Raw genomic sequence first — 25,546 nt, forward strand, 5'->3', positions numbered from 1 at the left:
CTGGGAACTGTAAAGAAACCTTTAAATTTTGTTTTTAAAAAAGACACTTAGCAGGATCACTTCTGAAGTTAATGCTGTATCCCACTTTTTTTTGGCAGATCTGACAATAGATATCACTGTTCCCATCATCAGTTAAAATCAAGTTGGGGTCGGAATGATGACATCAGGTCCCAGCATTAAAATTTTTGTGAGGCTTCCCCCTACTTGCCTCTGATGGGTTAAAATTGACCTGTTAGTGTCTGTTAAAATTGGAATGTAAACCTACAAAGATTGCTGTTTTGCATCTTTTACTCATGTTATAGTTAATAGTTTATCTATTGAATAATACGTACATACGAGCATAAGAGTTAGGAGCAGGAGTAGGGCATTCAGCTCTTCGAGCTTACTCCGCCATTCAATAAGATCATGGCTGATCTGACTGCAACCTCCTGCCTTCCCCCCCAATAACCCTACCCCCCCCCCTTGTTTATCGAGAATCTATCCATCTCGGCCTTGAAAACATTGAAATACTCTGCTTCCACTGCCTTTTGAGGAAGAGAGTTCCAAGGACTCTCACTCTCTGAAAGAAAAAAATATTCTGCTCATCTCGGTTTTAAGTAGGCGACCCCTTATTTTAAACAGTGACCCCTAGTTCTCGATTCTCTCACAAGGGGAAACATTCATTCCACATCCTTGCTGACAAGACCCCTCAGGATCTTATATATTTCAATCAAGTTTTCTCTTACTCTTCTAAACTCCAGTGGATACTGGTTTAGTCTGTCCAATCTTTCCTCATAAGGCAACCCACCCACTCCTGGTATTGTTTAATAAACCTTCTTTGAACTGCTTCTAATGCATTTGCATCATAAGGAAACCAATACTGTACTCAGTACTCCACATGTGACCTTATCAGTGCCCTGTACCTCTGTAGCATAACCTCCCTACTTCTATAATCAACCCCCTTGTTATAAAAGATAACATTCTATTAGCTTTCCTAATTACTGGCTCTACTTACCTACATATTAGCCTTTGGTAATTCATGCACCATGACACCCAGATCCCTCTGCATCTCAGAGCTCTGTGATCTCTCACCATTTAGATGTAATGTATTATCACTTTTTTCAGAAGTTGTATGCCTTAAAATAGATCGCCCCCAAAAAAGGGAAAACAAGATGTGGCATTTACCCATTTCTGTGATTCTGATGCAGGCAACATGCCAACTTCATGCTGCCTGTTAATTAAGATGATTGTACCATGCAGCCAGCGCTGTTACTAGTTACCTCAGAGGGAATCCAAAATCATGAAAGACTAGCACCCAGTTAAAGCAAGCCTCTACTACTTAAGGGTACTTGCTGGTTGGAGCAGGTGCTGGAAGTCATTCTACAACTGATACTGACCTGGGAAATACTCAATGACAATAATGGCACAGAATGGGGGAGATTGGGCTCCAAGATTTTTCAAATGGGCTTTGGAAACCTTGGTCGAAGAAGGAGGAGAGATGTGTTTTATCTAGAGAGGCCAGGAGGCCCTCCAGACAAACCCTCAGAAGGCAGTGGGACCAGAACTGTGGCAGCCAATACCAGGAGTCATGCCCTGAGAACCTGGATCACAAAAAGCTCAATGTTCTCATGCAATTGGTCAATGTCAATGAATACATATTCAAATGTCAATTCTCACTAGCTGCACCATTACTCTCAGACACTCCTCAATGCATCAAATTGCCACCTTCTAACAATCTCTCAAACAGGACTCATACCTAACATTCATACCTTCACCTCGCTCTAACACACTTAGCACTGCTGCTAGCCTCACCACTCATGTCTCACTACCAGCTATTCAACCATGACAGCCACATCACTGAAATACTTTGCACCACATTCACTGACACACTTTCAACTCTCTTGCAAAATAACCAGAGGCAGTATGTGCTAACTGGCAGGAGACAAGCATGACTGTATGACCTTACCTACAATGGAGAAGATGGTGCTTGCCCTTTTAGTATAAGGGTCTGGCACATATAGAGTTAATATGGGACTGGGTACAGCACCGCCCACACAGTGACATAAGAGAGCACATGACCTACATCCAGGGTCAGGCGAGTGTTGGATAGGCCTGTGTGTACCAGCAAGTGTGGAGACAGCTCCTAGCTTGTACCCTTTATTGTATATTTACAAATAGTTCTAAGAGTCAATAAAAACTTACAGTTAACCTACGTATGACTACAAAGACTTGTGCAGACCCACCGAACTGTATCCACCCTGCAACAGCCACCATTGGGGTGGCTATTACTGAGGCCAGGGTCAGGGCTGGAAATATCAAAGGTAATAATATCCTCATGCTTAATTCTCCTCACATCCCATTTCTACCTCATCTCAGAATCTCTTTTGATTCAGAAGGTACAGATGATGTATGCATAAACTTCTTACTTTCATCCGCCTCCTCCTACCACAGTTCTATCCTTGTGCCTTTCTCCTTTTGGATACTCAAGAATTGTAACCTGGTTAGGCAGTGCTGGAGGAGCAACATGTGGAAAACAGTGATAATGTATAAGCGGTATCACTGCATACCACACTCACAGCTACCAACTTCAATAATGACACTGTATGCACTTTAGTGAATAGTTTGGTGATGGGATTTGCATGTGCTGACTCATCACGCATGAGTGGCTTGCAGCGAAGGCAGCGAGAAAGAGTGGGGCAGATGCTAATGCACTCGAGGGTGAACTTGAGTTCTCAAATACAAGTTCCACTGCAGAAAACTCACATGAGCAATTTGATGGAACTGGGTACAGAAGAAGTTGGATTAATATGCATGATTAAATGCTGGTCAGAAAGCCCACATGCAATGTCAAGGTGCATGGATGGGTCGGGCACCAACTTTGCCAGGGCTTTGAGCAGAGCTTGAAGTATGGAAGAGGCAGCCAACTCCATTGGCACACTTTTGGACCCAATCGTAATGCAGTACCTGCTGGCTGAATCTCTCACCATTTCGATAATTTTCTTTTTTATTCTTCCTGCCAAAAGGAACAGTTTCACATTTGTCCACATTATACTCCATTTGATAGACCTTTGCCCACTCACTTAAACAATCTTTGTCACCTTGTAGTCTCTTTACATCCTCTTCACAATTTAATTTCCAACCAAACTTTGTGTCATCAGCAAATTTAGTTATCATTCCTTCGGTCCCTTCATCTAAGCCATTTATGTAAGCACACCACTAATTACATCCTGCCAACTAGAAAAAGGCCCATTTATGCCAACTCCCTGTTTCCTGTTAGCTAGCCAATCTTCCATCCATGCCAATATGTTACCCCCCTACACCAGGAGCATTTATTTTCTGCAATAACCTTTGATGTGGCACATTATCAAATGTCTTCTGGAAATCTAAGTACGGTACATCAACCAATTCCCCTTCATCCACAGCACATGTGACTCCTTCAAATAACTCCATTAAATTGGTTAAACACGATTTTCCTTTTACAAAATCGTGTTGATTCTGCCTGATTGCTTTTTCTAAGTGCCCTGTTATAACATCTTATTAGCTTCTAACATTGTCCTTATGACAGATGTTAGGCTAATTGGCCAGTAGTTTCCTGTTTTCTGACCCCCTTTTTGAATAGAGGAATTATATTTGCTGTTTTTTAATGTAATGGAGTCTTCCCCAAATTTTAGGGAATTTTGGAAAATTAAAACCAGTGCATCAACTATCTCACTGGCCACTTCTTTCAAGACTTTAGAGTGAAGTCCATTGGACCTGGGGATTTACCAGCCCACAGACCCAACAATTTGCTCAGTACCATTTCCCTGGTGACTGTAATTTTCTCAAGTTCCTAACCCCCATCCATTTCCTGATTAACAGCTATTTCTGGGATGTTACTTGTTTCCACTACAGTGAAAACCGAAGCAAAATACTTGTTTAATTCATCTGCCATCTCCCTTCTTTCCGTTATCAATTCCCCAGGTGCACTTTCTATAAGACCAACGTTCACTTTGTTAACTCTTCCTATTAAAATATCTATAGAAAATCTTACTATCCGTCTTTATATTACTAGCTAGCTTTCTCTCATACTCTTATTTTTCCCTCCATATTAACCTTTTTGTCATTCTTTTCTGTTCTTTATATTCTTTCCAATCTTCTGATCTGTCATCTGGCTTTACGTAATTATATGCTTTTTCTTTAGTTTTGATGCTGTCGTTATCTTCTTTAGTTAACCACGGATGATGGGCTTTTGAACTTTTCTTTCTCATTGGAATGTATATATTCTGTGTATTCTGAAATATCCCTTAAAATGTCTGCCACTGAACTTATATTGACATTTCCCTTAACCTCATTTGCCAGTTCACTTTAGCTAGCTCTGCTTTCATGCCCTCATAATTGCCTTTATTTAAGTTTAAAATACTAGTCTTGGCTGCGCTCGTTTCTCCCTCAAAATGAATGTAAAGTTCAATCATATTATGATCCCTGCTACCTAGGGGTGCCTTCACTGTGAGATCAGTTAATTCTACCTCATTGGTCAATACTAGGTCTAGTATAGCCTGCTGTCTGGTTGGCTCCAGAATCTGCTGTTCTAAGAAACAATCCTGAAAACATTCAATGAACTTTTCATCTACCTTACCTTTGCCCATCTGATTTTTCCAGCAGGTATGTAGATTAAGATCCCCCATGATTATTGCTGTACCTTTCTGACAAGCTCCCATTATCTCTTCTTTTATACTCTGTCCTACTGTGTAGTTGCAATTAGGGGGCCTGTACATGACTCCCACCAATGACTTCTTGCCTTTATCATTCCTCATCTCAACCCAAATGGCTTCTACATTTTGGTTTCCTGAACTTAGGTTACCCCTCTCTAATGTGCTAATACCATCATTAATTAACAGAGCCACGCCTCCAGCTTCTCCTAACTTCCTGTCCTTCCTAAATATCCTTCAATATTCAGGTTCCAGTCTATGTCATCCTGTTACCATGTCTCTATAATGGCTCTCACATCGTACTTATTTATTTTTATTTGCGCTATCAGTTCATCTGTTTTATTTTGAACGCTATGTGCATTTAGATACAGATCCTTTTGTTTTTGATCTTTTATTATTTATGTAGCACCTGGCTTTATCTGCTGATTTACTTTTAGACTTGTACTCTCTGTCCTTTCCTGTTACAGCCTCTTTATCATTTCCCATTTTAATACCTGTCTCTCTCTTGCCTTGTCTCTACTCTTTGGTTTACCACATCTTCCCAAATTTGATCCCTTGCCCCCACTATTCAGTTTAAAACTCTCTCTACTTCCCTAGTTAGGCGGCTCATGAGGACACCAGCCCCAGCACGGTTCAGGTGTAGACCGTCCCAATGGTACAGATCCCACTTTCTCCAATACTTGTGCCAGTGCCTCACAAACCAGAACCCACTTCTCCCACGCCAATCTTTAAGCCACACATTCATTACTCTAATCTTATTTGCCATATGTCAATTTGCATGTGGCTCAGGTAATAATCCAGAAATTAAAGGGGGAGGGCAAACAGACAGAGATCGTGGTACATATTGGTACCACGACATAGGTAGAAAGTTGGATGAGGTCCCCTCAAGCAGAATTTAGGGAGCTAGGAAACAGATTAAAAAACAGGACCTCAAAGATAGTACTCACTGGATTACTTCCGGTGTCATACGCGAGTGAATGTAGAAATAGGAGGTTAGTCCAGGTGAATACGTGGCTGGAGAGGTGGTGCAGGAGGGAGGGCTTTAGATTTCTGGGACATTGGGATCATTTCTTGGGGCGATGGGACCTGTACAAGGCGGATGGGTAGCACCTGAACTGGAATGGGCCCAACATCCTTGCGGGGAGGTTTACTAGTGCTGTTGGGGAGGGTTTAAACTAACTTGACAGGGGGCTGGGATCCTGAGAGGAGGTTCAGTGGGGGAGATGCACAGCTAAAATGAGAAGAGAGAGCAAATGAGTTTGGAAGGCATAGATATTATAGGCCAGTTAAGGCACAAGGGAGTTTGGCAAAGTTGGATGGTATTTATTTTAATACATGGAGTCTGGCAAATAAGGCAGCTGAGTTGAGGGTACAAATTAACACATGGAAGTATGATGTCATTGCTGTCACAGAGACATGGTTGAGAAAGGGGCAGGATTGGCAGCTCAATATTCCAGGATATGGGGTCTTCAGGTGAGACAGAGAAGGAGGTAAAAGAGGAGGCGGTATTGCAATATTGTTCAAGGAATCAATTACTGCAGTAAGGAGGGATGACATCTTAGAAGGCTCCTCAAATGAAGCCACATGGGTAGAACTGAAAAACAAAAAAGGAGCAATCACGTTGCTGGGAGTGTACTATAGGCCCCCAACAGTCAGAGAGAAATAGAAGAGCAGATATGTAGGCAAATTTCAGAGAAGTGTAAAGATAATAGGGTAGTAATAGTGGGAGATTTCAACTTCCCCAACATTAACTGGGTTAGTCATAGTGTGATAGGCTTAGAGGGAGCAGAATTCTTAAAATACATCCAGGAGAGCATTTTAAGCCAGTACATAGAAGGTCCTACAAGAGAGGGGGCAGTCCTGGACAATTTTAGAGAATGAAGCCAGGCAAGTGGTAGAGGTATCAGTGGGGGAACATTTTGCAGATGTTGATCATAACTCAGTTAGATTCAAAGTTGTTATGGAAAAGGATGAGGATGGACCTGAAATCAGAGTTCTAAATTGTGGGAAGGCCGATTTTAATAAGATCAGATATGATTTGGCCAGAGTGGACTGGGAGCAGCTACTTTTAGGTAAATCTGTGTCAGAGCAGTGGGACTCAGTCAAGAAGGAAATAGGGGAGAGTACAGGGCCAACATATTCCAGCAAAGACAAAGAGTGGGACCAACAAGTCCAGGGAACCCTGGATGTCAAGGGATATACAGGATTGGATAAGGAGAAAAAGGGAGGCTTATGGCAGATACCGAGTGCTCAAAACAGTGGAAGCCCTAGAGGAGTATAGAATGTGTAGGGGGGAACTTAAAAAGGAAATTAGGAGAGAAAAAAGGGGGGTATGAAAAAACATTGGCAGGTAAAATAAAGGAAAGCCCAAAGTTATTTTACAAGTACATTAAGAGTAAGACGATAACTAGGGAAAGAGTAGGGCCCATTAAGGATCATAGTTGTAATTTGTGTGTGGAATCAGAAGATGGAGGTAGGGTTCTAAATGAACACTTTGTGTCAGTGTTCACAAGTGAGAGGGACGACATGGGTACGGAAATCAGGGAGAAGGACTGTGATATAACTAAAGAAATTAGCATAGAAAGGGAGGAGGTTCTAAGTGGTTTGGCAGGCTTAAAAGTAGATAAATCTCCAGGCCCAGATGAAATGTATCCCGGGCTGTTGAGTGAGACAAGGGAAGAGATAGCAGGGGTGTGGCCAATAATTTTCAATACCTCTCTGGCCACAGGAGAGGTACCAGAGGACTGGAGGACAGCCAATGTGGTACCGTTATTCAAGAAGAGAGGAAGGGATAAACCAGGGAACTACAGGCCAATCAGTCTAACCTCAGTGGCGGGGAAACTATTGGAAGCAATTCTGAGGGACAGAATTAATCTACACTTAGAGAGGCAGGGATTAATCAAGGACAGCCAGCATGGTTTTGTTAAGGGCTCATGTCTGACAATTTGATGGAATTTTTCAGAGGTTATCAGGTGTGTAGATGAGGGCAATGCATTTGACGTAGTGTACTTGGACTCTATCAAGGCTTTTGATAAGATCCCGCATGGGAGACTGATAATGAAGGTAAGAGCCTACAGGATCCAAGACATTTTGGCAAATTGGATCCAGAATTGGCTGAGTGGCAGGAAGCAGAGGGTAATGGTCGAGGGGTGTTTTTGTGATTGGATGCCTGTGTCCAGTGGGGTTCCACAACATTCCACAGGGATCGGTGTTGGGTCCCTTGTTGTTTGTGGTATATATAAGCGATTTAGACTTGAATGTAGGCGTGTTGATCAGTAAGTTTGCAGATGACATGAAAATTGGTGGGGTGGTAAATATTGAGGAGGATAGCCTTAGATTACAGGAGGATGTAGACAGGCTGGTCAGATGGGATGATCAGTGGCAAATGGAATTTAATCCGGCTAAGTGTGAGGTGATGCACTTGGGCAGGACAAACAACGCTCGGGAATACACGATGAATGATAGGACCCTGGGAAGTACCAAGGATCAGAGGGGCCTTGGTGTACATGTCCACCGGTCCCGTAAGGTAGCGAGACAGGTAGATAAGGTGGTTAAGAAGGCATATGGAATACTTGCCTTTATTAGCCGAGGCATAGAATATAAGAGCAGGGAGGTTATACTGGAACTGTATAAAATGCTGGTTAGGCCACAGCTAGAGTATTGCGCGCGGTCCTGGAATCCACATTATAGAAAGGATGTGATTGCACTAGAGAGAGTGCAGAGGAGATTTACCAGGATGTTGCCTGGGCTGGAGAGCTTTAGTTATGAGGACAGATTGGATAGAGTAGGGTTATGTTCCCTGGAGCAGAGGAGATTGAGGGGGGAGATTATTGAGATGTCAAAGAATATGAGGGGCATAGATAGGGTAACAGGAAGGAACTTTTTCCCTTGGTTGAGGGATCAGTAACCAGGGGGCATAGATTTATGGTAAGGGGCAGGAGATTCAGAGAGGATGTGAGGAAGAATTTTTTCACCCAGAGGGTGGTGGGAATCTGGAACTCATTGCCTGAAAGGGTGGTAGAGGCAGAAACCCTCATAACATTTAATAAGTATTTGGATGTGCACTTAAGATGCCATGGCATACAAGGCTATGGGCCTAGTGCTGGAACATGGGATTAGAATAGTTGTGTTCTTGATTGACTGGCACAGACTCAATGGGCTGAAGGGCCTTTTTCTGTGCTGTAGACCTCTATTACTCTATGACTCTATTGCCTTTGAGGTTCTGCTTCTTAATTTGGTACCTAAACTTATGCTGACTATGCAGAGCTTCCTTCCTCATCCTGCCTATGCTTTTCGTACCTACATGGACAACGACCATTGGATCCTTGCCCTCCCACTGCAGGTTCCTCTCAGCCCTGAGCAGATATCCCAAACCCTGGCACCGGGCACGCAGCGAAGCCATCTGGATTCTCATTCTTTACGACAGAGAACAGTGTCAATCCCCCTTTGTATACTGTCCCCTACTACCATTGTGTTCCTTTTTGCTCCCCCCTTTGGATGGCTTCCTGTATCATGGTGCCATGGAGATTTGCTCATCCTCCCTGCAGCCCCCACTCTCATCGAAACAAGCTGAGAGAACCTCAAACCTATTGGTCAGTTGCAGAGGCTTTGGGTCCCCTTGCCTGCCTCACTTGCAGTTACACCCTCCTGTCCCTGGCCACTGACCAAATGAGAAGGCCCTGTCCTAAGTGGTGTGATTGACTGCCTCCTAGTATAAAGCATCGAGGTAACTTTCCCCCTCCCTCATGTGTCGCAGAATCTGCAGCTCAGCCTCTAGCTCAATGACTATGAGTCAAAGTTCCTCAAGCCGCAAACACTGCAGGTGTGTTTGCCTTGGTTAACAATGTTATCCAGGAGTCTCCACATGCTGCAGCCTTGACACATCACCTGCCCTGCCACCCTTATCGTGTTTTAAATAATTACTTAATTATATTAATCACTTAATTATGTTGCTTTCTTATATATTTTATTAACGTTACCACCAAATTGTGTACTATTTTAAACCTTGGGGATAGAATAGAACACCCACTTACTAGAAACTCACCAGACAGCTAGTTCCTTTCCCTGTTGTAGAGCAAGAACCAATTTTTAGAAAGAGAAAATGAACAGCTCCTTCTCCCAATTCCCCTCTCACTAAGCTCCAAGTCTTCACTTAGTTAGTCAGCTGCACCCTGTTTACCCTTGGTGCTGTTTGTTTGTCAGCCAGCCCAGACTGCTGCCTCCCATGCAGAGAATGTGCAGCCTGTCTTCCAGGCTCAGAGCACTCTCCCCTGCTGAAAGCCAGCTGCTTTCCACCAGCCATTCATAACCAGTTGGGTAGCCTTGCCTAGTAGCATGAGGCCAGGCAAGGGCACATGAAAGACAGGCTCTAAGGGAATGCACAAGGGTAATTAATTCACATTTATATCCTATATAGTATGGATTCATTTATAAAATTGGTTTGAAATGCTTATTTTGTGGTGATTTTTATTATTGCATTCTGGCCAAATGGACACTGTGATGGTCAGCGACAAAGGGAAGACAAGGTATGGGAGTGTAGTTGAATGGGGAATTGAAGTTGCATTTATTGGTTTCGCAGTTGGATGAATTTGCTGCAGATAGCTCAACCTCAACAGGACTGCCTGGGTTCCATCTTCCTTTTTCATGTTCCTTTTCCTCCCCCTCCTCAACTGCTTGTTGTATTGCTGGTAGCAAGCCCATAATGATGAGGTTGTGCAGCATACAGCAATCTACTATGAATCTTGACAACCAGTCTTCCAAATATTGCAGGGCTCCTGTAGCCCAAGCAGCAGAGGCTTTGGGTGGTATTTTCCATGCCAGCTGACATTGTGCGTGTTTGGCGGTGTGAGTGGTTAATATGGCGAGAAGGCCAAAAAACAGTTTCATGACATTATGAAACTAGTTTGCAATTGATTGCTATGCCCATCAATGGCGGGCTGCTTCCTCCACCATCAGACATTGGGAACCTCATCGTAATACATCAGCATATCATTGTTGGGCCCACCCACCAGACTCCACCCCATTCCCCCCCCCAGCTGGATCATACACCCATGTCGACGGGAAAATACGCCAATGTGTTTCACAACAACGCATAAGCGACGTGCACTTAGGGGCTGCACTTTGCTCCGGACCTCAAGGTTTATTTGCCTACCTTGCTTCTTGCTTCGGACAGCACTCAGAGTCATCAGCGCCAGGCTTCACAGTCAGCACCACATCACTTTTAGGGGGGCTTGTGGGTAGGTCTCTACCTACCAGAGCAGCCATATGTGGGTGGCTTTTCAAAGGCTGCAGGGCTCGGGCTTGCTTGGCAAAGGGAGAGAAATGGCCTCAGGCAAGGGAAGAGGCTGCAGAATGAGGGCTGTACAGGGGAAGGAGGGTAACGCAGGGTGTGTGTGGGGGCAAATGTTGATCTGTGAAAGTGGCCACAAGATAGTGATGCCTGAGGAAGCAGTCTCCAGAGGAGATGAGGCAAGATGGAGATGTGAGGGTATGTGTGTGAGAATGGCTGGTGATGCCCCTTGCGCTGGCAGTGAGTGAGATGCCAGTGAATGTGTGATGGATTTGAGTGTGAGAGTTTGGAGTACTGAGATGGTTGTCTTATCCTGGCTGCATGGATGAGATCATTTACTGGATGGCCAACCTCTTCTGTGCAGCATTGGCATTGATCACCACTGCCATCGCCTACCAAGCCATAGTGATAATGTTGCTGTCCCTCCTGAGGCCAGAGTGGGGATTAGAGGACATCACAGTGGGCCTCCACGGTATCCAAAGAGCGCTCAAGGGCTGCAGTCTTGTTTTTTGGGGCATGTCTTTTTTGCTGCAGTCCTGGGCTGGAAGCACCGAGAGTGGTTGTTCTTTAAATGTGGTGCCTCGCATGATGAAGCAGCAAGGTGATGGCTTGGCAGGCAAATTGGAGCCCGCCTGCCATGGAAATAGTGTGTTTCCTGGGAATGCATAAATCATGTGGTGGGTTTGGGACGATATGGCGTGAAAATCTGCCATCGTGGCTGGCCGTCTGCTACCACACTTAGTGGAATCTGGGATGATTCTGCCCTATAATTCATTTGAAATGCTCATCTCTTTTCACTTCTTTAGTTCACAAAAAGTTATTCTAGTTGTTCAACATAACAATTTGTGAAAACAGCTGGTAATTATTCTTCGTAAGTACTCTCAAAAATTTGTTAACATGTTGTTAGAGCAGGAGACACGTTAGTTGGCGGTTTAATTACTCATCCTTGATGTTGTTTGTGAGTAAATCTATTAAGCTTGACACGTAAAATGACTATTATTTAGTTACCTTCTTATGTTTCTGCTTGTGTAAACTTGGACTAATATCTTTCTGTGGCATATAATAAATGCAAACACTTTTGCCCTGGAATTTGAGGATTATTATTGAATGAGGTTACTCTATTAACCATAGCAGAGAATGCTTTGGATTGGGTAATTAATTTCTGAGACTGAATACCTTTTCAATGTTCAAGGTTTTTTTTATGAAATGTAGCTGATCAGTGGAAAGTATATGTCTCTAGAGCAATGTTTACCTGATAATTGGTTGACTGGAAAAGATTGCAATAAAATGATTAAAATTGCTAAAAATGTTCAATTCCAAAGAATGCTTTGAAATATTCAGTGAATAAAAATTAACTCTATATATGTTCTAAACAGGAAAATGGTTACATTGGAATACCAATATTGAAGAATACATTTATCCCACTGACAGCAGTCCAGAATATGGCTCTATCCTTGTGCCTAATGTAGACAACGTGAGGACAAATTTTCTCATACATACAATAGCCAAGCAGGGAAAGGTAGGATAATTTCATCTCAGAATAATTTACTCTGTACAGTTCTATGTTATATCTTCTGGCCAGTAAATAGGCAGATACAAATTGGAATAGCCACCATTTTTATAAATGTTTGTTCCCTTCATGATCCTATCCTTGCAAATTTTGTCAAAGTAGTTGCACAAGATTGTTAATAATTTTAAAGATTATAGAGAAATCAGCATTTATTGCACATCCCTGGCTGCCCTTGAGAAGGACAAGGTGTGCTTTGGTCTTGCTTTACTATAGTCTTTGTGGTGTATGCACTTCTACAGTTCTGTTGGAAAGGAAGTGTCAGAATTTTGACTGAAGGAATAGTCGTAAATGACGAAGTTGATGTGTAACTTGGATGGGAATTTCAAGGTGATGGTGTTCTCATATACCTCCTGTTCATGTCCTTCTCAGTGGTAGAGGTTGTCGGTTTAGGAGTTGGTGTCGAAGAAGCCTTGATAAGTTATTGCAGTGCATCCTGTAGTTAGTATACCCTGCAACCATGATTGGGGAAAGTGCATGTTTAAGGAGATGGATGGGCTGTCAATCTATTGCTTTGTCCTGGATGATGTTAAGCTTCTTGAGCATTGCAGCTGCACCCATCTAGGCAGGGGAGGTTATTTCATCATACTCCTAACTTTGCCTTGTAGATGATGGAGAAGCTCTGGGGAGTCACAAGGTGAACATAACATAAGAACAAGAAGCAGGAGAAGGCAATTCAGCCCCTCGATTGCCCCGCCGTTCATTACGATCATGGCTGATCTAATTTCGGCCTCAACTCCAATTTCCCAACCTTTCCCCATAACCTTTCAACCCATTACTAATTAAAAATCTGTCTATCTCCTCCTTAAATTTATTTAGCGTCCCGGCATCCACTGCACTCCGAGGTAGTGAATTCCACAGATTCATGACCCTTCAAGAAAAGTAATTCCTCCTCATCTCTGATTTAAATCTACCACCCCTTCCTCTAAAATTATGGCCTCTCATTCTAGAATGCGCCTGAAGGGGAAACATCCGCTCCACGCCTACTTTGTCTATCCCTTTTAGCATCTTATATACCTCAATTAGATCTCCTCCCTTCCTTCTAAACTCTAGCGAGTACAGGCCTAAACTGCTCAATCTCTCCTCATAAGACAAGCCCCGCATCTCTGGAATCAATCTAGTGAACCTCTGCTGAACCGCCTCCAGTGCAACCACATCCTTCCTCAAGTAAGGGGACCAAAATTGTGCACAGTACTCCAGGTGTGGTCTCACCAATGCCTTGTACAATTGCAACAACACTTCCCTATTTTTATACTCTACTCCTTTAGCAATAAATGCCAAAATTCCATTTGTCTTCCTTATTACCTGCTGTACCTGCATACTAGCTTTCAGTGATTCATGCACGAGGACACCCAGATCCCCCTGCACTGAAGCATTCTGAAGTTTCTCTCCATTTAAATAATAAGTCACCTTTTTATCCTGAGCTACTTGCCGCAGAGCTGATCTGCCCTTGGAGTCACACCATTTATATGACTACCCAGATGAATTTCCAGTCAATGGCAGCCCCAGAATCCTAATGATAGGTACTCAGCAATGGGTAACCACTGAATGTCAAAGGGAGACTGTTGGACTGTCTTGTTGGATATGGTCATTATTCAACACTTTTGTGGTACAAATGCTGCTTGCCACTCATCAGTCCAAGCCTAGATGTAGTCCAGATTTTTGCTACATTTGAGCACAGGCTGCTTCAGTTTAAGGAATTGCAAATGCTGCTGAGCACTGCAAATCAAATATTCCAAATAATGACTGCAGACAAGCTTCACTTGTGCATTAAAAATATTGCTTAAAATTCTGCTGATGTTTCAACAACATTTCCATACGTTTTTATCATAGGCTGTGTTGCTGATTGGTGAACAAGGTACAGCCAAAACAGTGATCATCAAAGGATACCTGTCAAAATATGACCCTGAGTCCCATATGACCAAAAGTCTCAACTTTTCATCAGCAACTACTCCACTAATGTTTCAGGTCAGATATAATTTCATATTTGGTTGCCTTGTGCTGCAAATAACAGAAAATCATTATGTAAATAACTTAAGCAACAATGTTAATGAACCAAGGATTGGGAACATTTTAGAATTTGTTGTAATTGTATGCAGAGATGATGCAGTATAATTTTATATTGTGCTGCTTTTTTTTACTTTTCAGTAAATTATTCCATGTTATTGTTTTCTACATTGAGACTCTTTCCCATATGATGTGCATGTTACCCAATGGAGTCAGATAATCATTACAGATCTCTGGAAGATGTGACAGTGGTGCAATCAACTCTATGGGCAGAATGTTACGGGTTTCCCGCACCTCTGAAGGGTGTTGATTGGCTGGAGGCGGGATTTCCATCCCTCACTTTCGATGATGTCCCACTCCAGAGAGCTGCTGACCAATCAGATTGGCTGGCAGCTCTGTAGGCTCAGCAGCACCACCAGAAGTGATGGCCATTACTGGGACTCTCAGCAGTCCCCAGAGTCTGAGCCCTGAATTTTGCCTTCCGAGGTTGGGCATGCATCCTGAAGTCATCGCACAAGTGTGCAGTATTGTTGAGGTTGGTGGGTGTGCGAATGAGTTGGAGCCATGCTCGCCAACAATTAAAGGGCCAATTAAGGCCATGAAAAAGCCTGTTGATCGAGATTTCATGTTGCCCGTGCAATTTTGTGCTCATCGCATGGGCAACATGGGCAGGTGGGCAGCACGTTTTTATCAAATTGTCATTCAAGGATTGGATAAAATGGGTCTGGAGCATTGCCATTGTGAGTAGTGAGGCATTTAAGAGATAGTTTGCTGCTGGATGCTTAGTAAGACTTGAAAGCTTTATCTCTGTTTTGAGTTTCAGTCTTTGCATTGCTACCCTTCAGTTCAAGGCTCATTGGTGCCTCCAAGGCCCCTGAAGGACTTATACCATGTGAACCCTTCAGGTCACTAGACAGTTCTCTGTTCCTCTGGGGATTGTATACTCCACTGGTGCTATCTCCTCTGAGAAGAAAGAGAGCGGCAGAAGGAAGAGGAGGTCGGTGTCTGCAGGCAGCATCCAAGGGAGCGAGCTGTGGAAGGAGAGTAGCAGGCACTGGGCCAGCAGGACGTCAAAGGCGGAAGGGGCCGCAGAAGATCCTGATGTCAGTGTGTACAGGCAGCGATGCAACTACCTCAACACGTCAGAGGTGCAGTGCCGAAGGAGTCTCTGCCTCTTCAGGGAGACTGTGAACTCCATCTGTCAGATGATTGGGCTGGAGATCACCTCTAACTGTGTGGTTGGCCACCCCATGCCAGTGGCTCTGAAGGTCACAGCAGCCCTCAACTTCAATGCCTTTGGCTGTTTCCAGGGGTCAGGTGGGGGATTTGTGTGAAGTTTCCCAATCAGTTGTCCACAGTTTCATCAAGCTGGTCACTGATGCTCTGCTCAGGTGGTCATGGCATTTGTTCATTACCAGATGGACGAAGCCAGCCAGGCTGAGTGAGCCAGGGGCTTTGCTGCGATTGCTGGGTTTCCCTGCATCCAAGGTGCCATCGACTGCTCTCATGTGGCCATCAAGGCACCGATAGTAGGCATGGAGGTTGTAGCACTTTGTTAGCTTAGAACCCAGATGTACAAATTGAAGTGCACTTAACTGGACTTTTCTGAAAGCCCTGTCTTCATAGACAGAATTGTGCTGCATTTGGAGCCTGGCCTTCATTGCACAGCTTGGGGCTTGTGAAAATCACAACGGCACTTGACTTTTATGGCTCAGGCTCATTCTAGGATGTCCTATGGGATATCAGTAACATCAGTCAGCTTGCATGCACTTATAATCCATTTATATTTGCTACAGCATGAGAGAGTGCTGTGCATTTTCCAAGTGGTGGTATTCCTCAGCATTATTTCATGGCATTATTGTTGGCACCCAGGTGGAACTAATTTTGTGGGGCTATGTCCTGTGCCCGAATGATTGCAGAAGTATATCTGATGCAATATTGGATCAGGCAGTGTTAACTGCATATGACATACACATTTATTTTACAAAATAACAAGTAAGTGTAGCTAACTATTCCCCTGGTGTGGTATAGGTGAAGAAAATGATGCTGCAGTTTAAACAGGTATTTTATCAGAATGAGTGAAGTTTGTTCTTAATTTCTATCTGCAAAGAAACTTAAGAATTAATGTTGACAAAACTAATTGAAAATATACAATATCCTTCCTAAAATGAAAATTCATGACCAAGTATCAATTACAATTCCATAAAGCATATTTAAGGTTATGGATAATTGCCTGTTGACTTTGTGTTATAGCGCACAATTGAGAGTTATGTTGATAAACGTATGGGTACAACATATGGTCCGCCTGCTGGGAAGAAGATGACTGTCTTCATTGATGACATTAATATGCCTGTGATTAATGAATGGGGAGATCAGGTAATTAATTAAAATTTATTGTTGTTGATCTTAAACATAAAAAGACTGTGCATCAGCCAAGAGAGGCTATGGTTCTCATAGTTATGGAAGGCATCAGTGGAGGTGGGTGAGGGGAGTGGACACTGTGCCTGGAAAGCTAGGAAATAGCAGGCACTTGGAGGTCCTGCTGGGGTGACCCTTGACAGTTGGAAACCTCAAACACAGTAGCGAGGAGGAAGGAACCAATTGGGGCATAGTGAGGCGGTGATTAGATAATGTCTGTGATGGAAAATAGGATTGAGGTCTGAAGAATTTGGAAGGGACTGAAGATTGTGGAGAAGGAGGCAAATTCTGCAGCATCTTTGCTTGCGGGGTGGGGCAATGCAACCTTGTTCCTCTGAGCCCATATGCAGTGCTCTAAAAAGGACTTAGCTGCTGCAGTCAGCAGCTTCCTTCTCCCTTTAGCTGCCAGGATTCCTGAGCCCTGGGAAACCAGGCCCACAGCCTTTAAATTCAGATGGGTTCCAAATTCTGAGGAATGGAGTCTCATTTATGTATTAGAAAATGACCTGCCTCCTCAGAGCTGGTTACTTGGATGCCCCTAAGCCTACCAGGGTTAGAATAGATGGGTTGGGATTTGGTTTATCTCTCAAACCTCTTCCACCGATAGTTGGGGGTGTGAGCAAGTTTAAATTACCCCCTAGATTTCAAATTAAAGAATGCACATCACAGGTTGTGGCCGCAAAATTGGGCTCCATGGCATATGTAGTTTTAGTGCTGTGGTTGCTGTATTGGTACCAAATTAGCTTTTATACATAGCTGGCAAAACTTGCACCATGTGCCACCTTGATGAGGATACTAGTGCAGATGTTAGGAGTGTGCCCTGAAAGTCTGCAGGGTGGGCAGATCATGATACTGACTGGCACCAGTGCTGCCCTTTTCAAGTTTCCCATGTTATACCCCTGGTTGTCAGTTGGTGAAGGAAGAAACCAGAACCAATTTTTACTTAAAATAGGTATATTCACAAAGGGAAATATTTTAGGTGTATATCTCCTGATTCAACCCCCTCCTGTCAGTAGCATCTCTTTATATGTGCCCAAATAATGATCCAATCAATGCCCTCCACCTGTATGTACTTAACCTTAATTGATGCAATTAACACACGGCCCCACAGTCAGAACATCAGGCTGGTGAATGCCCGTCATCTTGTCAGCAGTCATGATGTTTCATTCTGCGCCAGTCCACTGTTGCCTTGCAAGCTGAACTCTCCTGTACAGTATATGTGTCGCAATTAGTGATAGTCTTCTGTATCCCCCATAACCTAGCTATCATGAAGGAATAGGCCTTACTACTAGCCCAGGGATATGATGAGCAGCTTGGGAGGTGAAAGACAAGGAGAAGCAGGAAGTGTGGAGGCAAGCAACACATCTCCTTTCTGTCAGGCTGTCCTTGATTGCCTCATTCAACTGAGGTTCCAATGAACATAATCCAGAATCCCAATTCTACATTAGACACACACCTTACCATCCTCTTCTTACAGAACAAGACAGCATCCCCATGACCACATTGGCTAGCATTTTACACTCCCCAGCCCCAGCGGGTTCAGAGGCTGGGGTGGAAGGAGGTGTAGGATGAAATTGCAGCCACAGAATTCCCTCCGGTCCCCACCAGGGGCACCTCCATCAGAAGCCCTCTTCTTACTGGGGGGACTCTCCCCTTCCTTAAGGCCCAGTGACCTCTGGACCTCCCTCCCCCAGTCAGTGCAGCAGTGTTACTGGAGGGCTGCCAACTAGTCTGGCAAACTGGCCAACAGCTCTCCAAGGCAGGACTTCCTCCTGAGTGAGGGGGAGGAGCCCTGCTTATGCTAATCAACACTCAGAGTGTAAAATGGCAGTCAGGGGGTCAGAGTTGGCGGGGATGTGTTCCCTGCTGAATCTTTGGACAGTGGGGATTGAGCTCTCACCATCCTAAAGATTCAGGCCAATGTTGAAATGAAAGTCACCATAAAATAATGGGCAGAATTTTCTGCCTTCCGAGCGGCCGGGCCCGACCAATCTCCGGCGGGCGGGGAGCCGATCCCTGCCGGAGAAGTGGGCCCCGCCGCCATTTTAAGTGTGAGGGCCAATTAAGGCCCGCTCAGCGTGATGTCCGCTGGGAAGCACAATGCGCTTCCTGTGTGCGCAGGGGTGGGGGGGGTGTGGATTCCCCAAAAGCGAGAGTGCGCTCTTTTGTGCATGCGCACATCTCCCTGAGGCTAAGTGCTGCCTCAGGGAGATCGCTGACGGTTGTAAAAACAATAAAAATAGAAAAAAAAATCCTTAACATGTCTCCCTCATGTAACAATGTCACATGAGATGGAACATGTTCATAAATTTCACTAAAACTTTATTGAACTTTTAAAATCCCTACATGAAACCTCATCCCACCGGTGAATGAGGTTTCATGTTTTTTCTATTCCCTGCCGGGGCTCCTGGCCTGCCCGCCAACATTAAGGTTGGAAAGGCAGATCCTTTAATTGTTTTAATGATCCCGTCAATGGCCTCAATTGACCATTGACAGGTCGGCGAGCCAGCAGCTGATTTTGCTGAGCCCCCAACTTCCTGAAGATTTAAATGGGGCAGGATGATGTCGGGGGTTTCCCCCTACATCATCCCATGTCATTTTGCGTATCGGTGAGCGGGCCCCGCCCCCTGCTCGCCGACGGCAAAATTCAGCTCAATGATTCCAAACTAACTTTACCCAACAAACCATCCAATTTTCCATGAGAAAGTCAGTGAATCACCCTTTTTGATTCTCTTAAGGCCTTGCGAGTGCCTTTTCCTGGCCTTGAGTTCCTATATAGTGCTATCCCAGTGGCTGTAGCAGGGTTGTTGGAAGGCTGCTGGCTTTCACTGAGTGAGGCTGTATATGACCTTGCTGGATGGCCTCGAGCAGCTGTCACTCAGAAGAACCGACTCTGGACTGTATCATCTCAGCATAGGCAGAAGCAGTCTGGGCTGGCTGGCTGTTAGGTGGCACAGGGACATGGGCAGAGTGGCAGGGGTGAGAGCATGAATGCTGTCATTGGAAGAGAGGACAGCAGGTTTGTGATCCACAAAACAACTGCCACTCCCACAGGGCAGTGTCTCAGAAATCCTTGTAATCTGCTGGACCAGAGTGCTCAACTGCTGTGAGACCCTGCAAGCACCTTTGAGCACTGGCACGCACAGCCATGATAGCAGTCTGAACCAATTTGGCACAAAGCTGAGCTTGCATGGCAAAAAGTTAATTGCATGGATTCGATCTGAACTTCCACATAAGTACTCTGGCCTTGAATGGCTTCTGCTTGTGCTGCAATGGAAGTTGAGGTATCAGCACTGCATTGTGGTCCAGTCCACAAGCATGGTCCACCACCACTTCCACGCTGGAAAGGGTGGACTCTAAGCTCTGTGCGATGTCCTGTATGAAGTTGGAGCTTGGTGACTCATCATGTGCAGGACCTGGCCCTATGCCATCCTGTAAAGCATGCACAGTGCCGGTTTCACAGCTGGTGACTGTGTCTGTGCAATTGCATAACGGTGTTTTTTAAAATCAGTCTGCTGTTCCTTTGAGACTTGAGGCTGCTGTACCAGTTCTTGATCAGGTGGCAGTTCTTCAATATCTGAAAGGATAAAGGTACAAGTGTAGGGCTTGGTGAAGGAAGTGGAGAAAGCAAAAGGTGCATGTTTTCACCATCCATAGCTTGTATATCAGAAGAAATTGTGGTATCAGGCTGGTTTGGGATGTGCGAAGGTCGATGAGGTAGGAACGTACCATCATCCTCTCTGGTTTCAGCCCCACCACTGGCCACAACCTAGGTCGTGGCATGATGCCAGCACCATCACCTGGCGGTGAGGGCATGCAGCTGTGCCTGTCCCAACTGGTTAGGTGCTTCTCCCTCTAGTTATGACCAACCTGTCCTTCAGAAGAGAGGGAACTTTGTCAGTTAGTGTAATGCAATGTGTTTGGGTGATGTGCCTGTTGAACAGCTAGTAGTGTGTGCAAGCTTTGAGTGTGAGGCTTGTAGAAGTGCTAATTGTGTGAGGATGAGTTGAAGCAATGAATGTTGGGTGTGAGTGGTGCTTGACGGGGTGAAAGTGAATGAAGGGCGTTTGGTGAATAAATCAGTGTGAGGTTAGTGGTTCATTTATAAGACTATGGCATGTGAAGTCATAACTTGCATCAAGTCTTGTTCACCTATCACCCCTGTGCTCTCTGATCTATATTGTCTTCTGGTTGAGCAACACCTTGGTTTTAAAATTCTTACCTTTGTTTTCAAATGTCTTCATCACTTTGCCCCTCCCTTTCTCTGTAATCTCCTCCAGTCGCAACCCTCCAAGATGCCTGTGTTTCTCTAGTTCTGGCCTCTTGAGCATCCCTGATTCTAAATGCTTCAATTTTGGTGGCCAAACCTTCAGTTGTCTAGGCCCCTAGCTCAGGAATTCCCTGTCTACACTTCTGCCGAGTTCTACCTCACTTTCTTCCTTTAAGATGCTCCTTAAAACTTACCTCTTTGACCAAGATTTTGGTCATCTGACCTCATATTTCATATGGCATTGTCATATTTTGTTTTATAATGCTCCTGGGAAGTGTCTTGGGACATTTCATTATTTTAAAGGAGCTATATAAATATAAGTTGTTGTTGATCACACTCCCAAAGTAGAACTTTATTTATTGGGAGTGCATATTAAGAATTCATGCATGGAGATCAGTGCTTTGAGATGAAGTGACATAACCCTGCAGGCTGTTGGCAGGCAAAGCTTTGTGCAAATTTGTAAAATTTACTCTTGTGTTCTCAAGGCTTGAAGAGGTAATTGAACCTGCAATCTTCAGAGTCAGGGACATAGAAGTTGTTTGATAATGGGTATCTAAAAATATTCCATTCCCCAACATTTATATTCCTTACTGTGTTGTGTAGGAGAATTCATAAAAGAAAGTCTTCCATAAGTTACAGTCAATTCTAAGTTTCAGTCTACTCTGAATAGAGTTGCATTGCTCTGCCTTCCAGTAAATCCCTAGGACACTTAACGTTGCTCTTATTTTAGATCACCAATGAGATTGTACGACAGCTGATGGAACAGAATGGTTTCTATAATCTTGAAAAACCAGGCGAATTCACAAACATTGCTGATATCCAGTTCCTTGCTGCAATGATCCATGCTGGAGGAGGCAGAAACGACATACCCCAACGCTTGAAGAGGCATTTCTCAATTTTTAACTGCACGTTGCCTTCAAACTCCTCAATCGATAAAATTTTTGGTAAGAAGGGCAAAGGAATTATCTCGCATTTTAATTGGTTTATAAATCGAGAAAAATATATCTTAAAGTCTGAAACATAATCAAACCGAATGAGCAAAAATTTCTCGTTTTTCTGTTTCTGTTCTTAGGTGTTATTGGGACTGGCCATTATTGCACTGAGCAGGGTTTCTGTACAGAAGTGAGAACTCTGGTAACCAAACTGGTACCAATGACCCGCAAACTTTGGCAGATGACCAAGGTAAAAATGTTGCCCACACCAGCCAAGTTTCATTATATCTTTAACCTGAGAGACCTCTCACGGATTTGGCAGGGAATGTTGAATACTGTCTCGGAGGTTGTCAGCGATGAACGTGTAAGTATGGCTTCTTCTATACACTTATTTACATTTTGGCCAGGAGTACATTCTTGGAAGTCTTGCATCTCCAGACTTTGATTTTCTGCCTCCTGAAATGAATGGGCAGAAAACCATAAACCTGATAAAATGCAATTTTGTGATAGGCACTGGGAGTTCTGAAGCTGTAATGTTCCACGGAGGAGCTAATTTTTTTTAATGAATATGCTAATATAACAAAAATAAGTATTTTCCTGTTATAAAGAAAGACATTCTTTGTGCATCGTTCAACATATATAAGCTACTGTGGACTTTGGTTCTAGTAATTGAATTGAAAAGCTTCATCTTTGGTCTCTGTCGTTAATTGATAACTACATTTGAAGCAAATGGATTTTAAAACATTCCACTTGCTCTATGAAGCATAGATTTAGAGAATAAATGTATCATTAGATATTCCGCTGGAAATTAGTTGTGATTTACCATGTTCTCCAAGAAGAGTTTGATTGGAATATTATTATTGTACTCTGATTCAAAGCTTTACATTGGTATAGAGAAAATGCAGCAGTTGTAGTCAAGTACTGTAAACTGCAATATTTTGTACCACAAATCTCTTCTGTTCCCTACGTGATTTTGAACTGTCAGTTCTATTCTATTAGATATGTGTAATGATAGATCCCACCATGCAATTCCACACTTGCATAGAGAAAGTGGAGTAGCTGGAACCAGCTGAGGTGAGAGTGCCTGCTCATGACATCAAGACAGCATTTGACCCAGTGTAGCATCAAGGAGCCCTAGCAAAACTGGAGTCAATGGGAATCGGGGGAAAACTCTCCACTGACAGGAGTCATACCTAGCGTGAAGGAAGATAGTTGTGGCAGTTGGAGGTCAATCATCTCAGTCCCGGGACATTGCTGTGAGAGTTCTTCAGAATGTAGTGGGGTACAGTATAGTGAGGGAGATTGACACTGTTCTTTGTGGCAAAGAAAGAGAGTCCGGATGGTTGTGTTGCCTGCCTGTTTCTAGAGTTTGGGACAGATGTTCAGGGCTGGAGAGTAACTTGCAGTGGGAGGGGGAGGATCCAGTCGTCATGGTCCATGTAGGCACCAACGACATAGGCAGGGCGAGACAAGAGTTTCTGCATAGTCAGTATGAGAGTCGAGTTGCCAAATTAAGAAGCAGAACCTCAAAGATAATAATCATTGGTAATAAATCTGATAGATGGAGCATAATGTTTGAGTTGGAGAGGTATCTAGGTGTTCTAGTGCATGAGTCACAAAAAGTTAGTATGCAGGTACAACAAGTAATTATCCCTTCTAACAAGAGGAATTGAACATATAAGTAAGGATGTTACGCTTCAGTTACACAGGGCATTGATGAGACCACATCATGAATATTGTGTGCAGTTTTGACCTCCTTATTTAAGGAAGGATGTAAATGCATTGGCGGCGGTTCAGAGAGGTTTATTAGATTTAAAGCTGGAATAAGCGGGTTGTCTTATGAGGAAAGGTGAGATAAACTGGGCTCGTTTCCACTGGAGTTTAAAAGAATGAGGGGTGACTTGATGGAAATATAAAAGATCCTGAAAGGTATTGACAAGGTGGACGTTGAAAGCATGTTTCCTCTTGTGGCTGAGTCCAGAACTAGGGGGTGCACTTTTGGGACATAGACGAGGAGATTTTTTTCTTCTCTTGGGCGGTTACGAGACTTTGCAAAACTGCCTCCAAAGGAGGCAGGGTCACTGAATATTTTTAAGGCACAGGTAGATAGATTCTTGTTAGGCAAGGGAATCAAAGGTTATCAGAGGTGGATGGGAATGTCGAATTCGAAACACAAACTGATCAGCCATGATCCTGTTGAATGGCAGAGCAGGATTTATGGGCCAAATAGCCCAGTTTTGTTCCTATTTTGTATGTTTGCAACATTCACTTCCCCCACCATTGACACACAGTGGCAGTAGTGTGTACCGTCTGCAAGATGCACTGAATCAACTCATCAAGGCTCCTTCGACAGCACCTTCCAAACCCACGTCCTCTACCACCTCGAAAGACAAGGGCAGCAGACATATAGGAACACCACCACCTGCAAGTTTCCCTCCAAGCCGCACACCATCCTGACTTGGAAATATATTGCCGTTCCTTCACTGTTGCTAGGTCAAAACCCTAGAAGTCCCTTCATAATAGTATTGTGGGTATACCTATACCACGTGGACTGTAGCAGTTCGAGGAGGCAGCTCACCACCACTTTCTCAAGGGAAATTAGGGATGGGTAATAAGAACGCTGGCCTAGCCAGTGATGTCGACACCCCATGAAAGAATAAATTTTAAAAAACGATACTGCACACTTGTTCTGTTATCCCATCAGCACTGGCAGGACATGAATGCAGATAGTGCTTCAAGTGCAGATTACAGTCTTCCATTCTGAAATAATAGAATAGAACAGAAGTACAGTAGTACTAATCTTAACACAGCCTAACCTTACTGATTAATAAACACAAACATAGCCATACACTTATATATGCATTATGGTTTTGGCAAGGAGAGATCTTTAATTCAAGCTACAAGTGGATCACTACAAGTGGAGATCATTGAAACCAAATTTTTAATTTATCAATTTAAATCTAGCTGCTAATAAAATATTTGCTTTCTATTATATCTTTAGGTGACTCTAAAGCTGTGGAAGCATGAATGTAAATGCGTTATAGCTGATCGATTTACCACCCCAGAGGATGTAGCTTGGTTTGACAAAACTTTAGCTGAAGTAGTTGAGAAGGAACTTGAGGAGAAAGCTCTGGCTACAGTCAATGTTGGAGTCAATGCTTATTTTGTAGACTTCTTACGAGATGCACCCGACTTCACAGGTAACGAAGATATGAAACATACAAAAACGGATTCATCGAGGCCTCTGCCACAATATCATAGTTCAATATAAGCTCACCCTGACTCCCATCAAACCCCACCTACCCAGTACACTATCAACCAGCCACACAATCTCCTTGGGGAGACAAAAGCACTGTGGAAAAAAGCCAATGCCAATTTAGAAAAATGCTTTCCAGC

General features: G+C 43.7%; 1 protein-coding gene across 1 annotated transcript in view; it reads left to right on the plus strand.

Annotated features, from left to right (window-relative positions):
• Positions 1–25,546, plus strand: part of dnah5 (dynein, axonemal, heavy chain 5) — a 428,506-nt gene that overhangs the window by 187,434 nt on the left and 215,526 nt on the right. The window contains exons 46-51 of the mRNA XM_041183995.1: positions 12,333–12,475; positions 14,357–14,491; positions 16,784–16,906; positions 21,949–22,162; positions 22,291–22,514; positions 25,152–25,350. Of these exons, the coding sequence (XP_041039929.1) occupies positions 12,333–12,475; positions 14,357–14,491; positions 16,784–16,906; positions 21,949–22,162; positions 22,291–22,514; positions 25,152–25,350 (1,038 nt within the window). The remainder of the gene's footprint in view (positions 1–12,332; positions 12,476–14,356; positions 14,492–16,783; positions 16,907–21,948; positions 22,163–22,290; positions 22,515–25,151; positions 25,351–25,546) is intronic.

The sequence above is a fragment of the Carcharodon carcharias genome, chromosome 3 (genome assembly GCF_017639515.1).
Source record: "Carcharodon carcharias isolate sCarCar2 chromosome 3, sCarCar2.pri, whole genome shotgun sequence".
NCBI lineage: Eukaryota > Metazoa > Chordata > Chondrichthyes > Lamniformes > Lamnidae > Carcharodon > Carcharodon carcharias.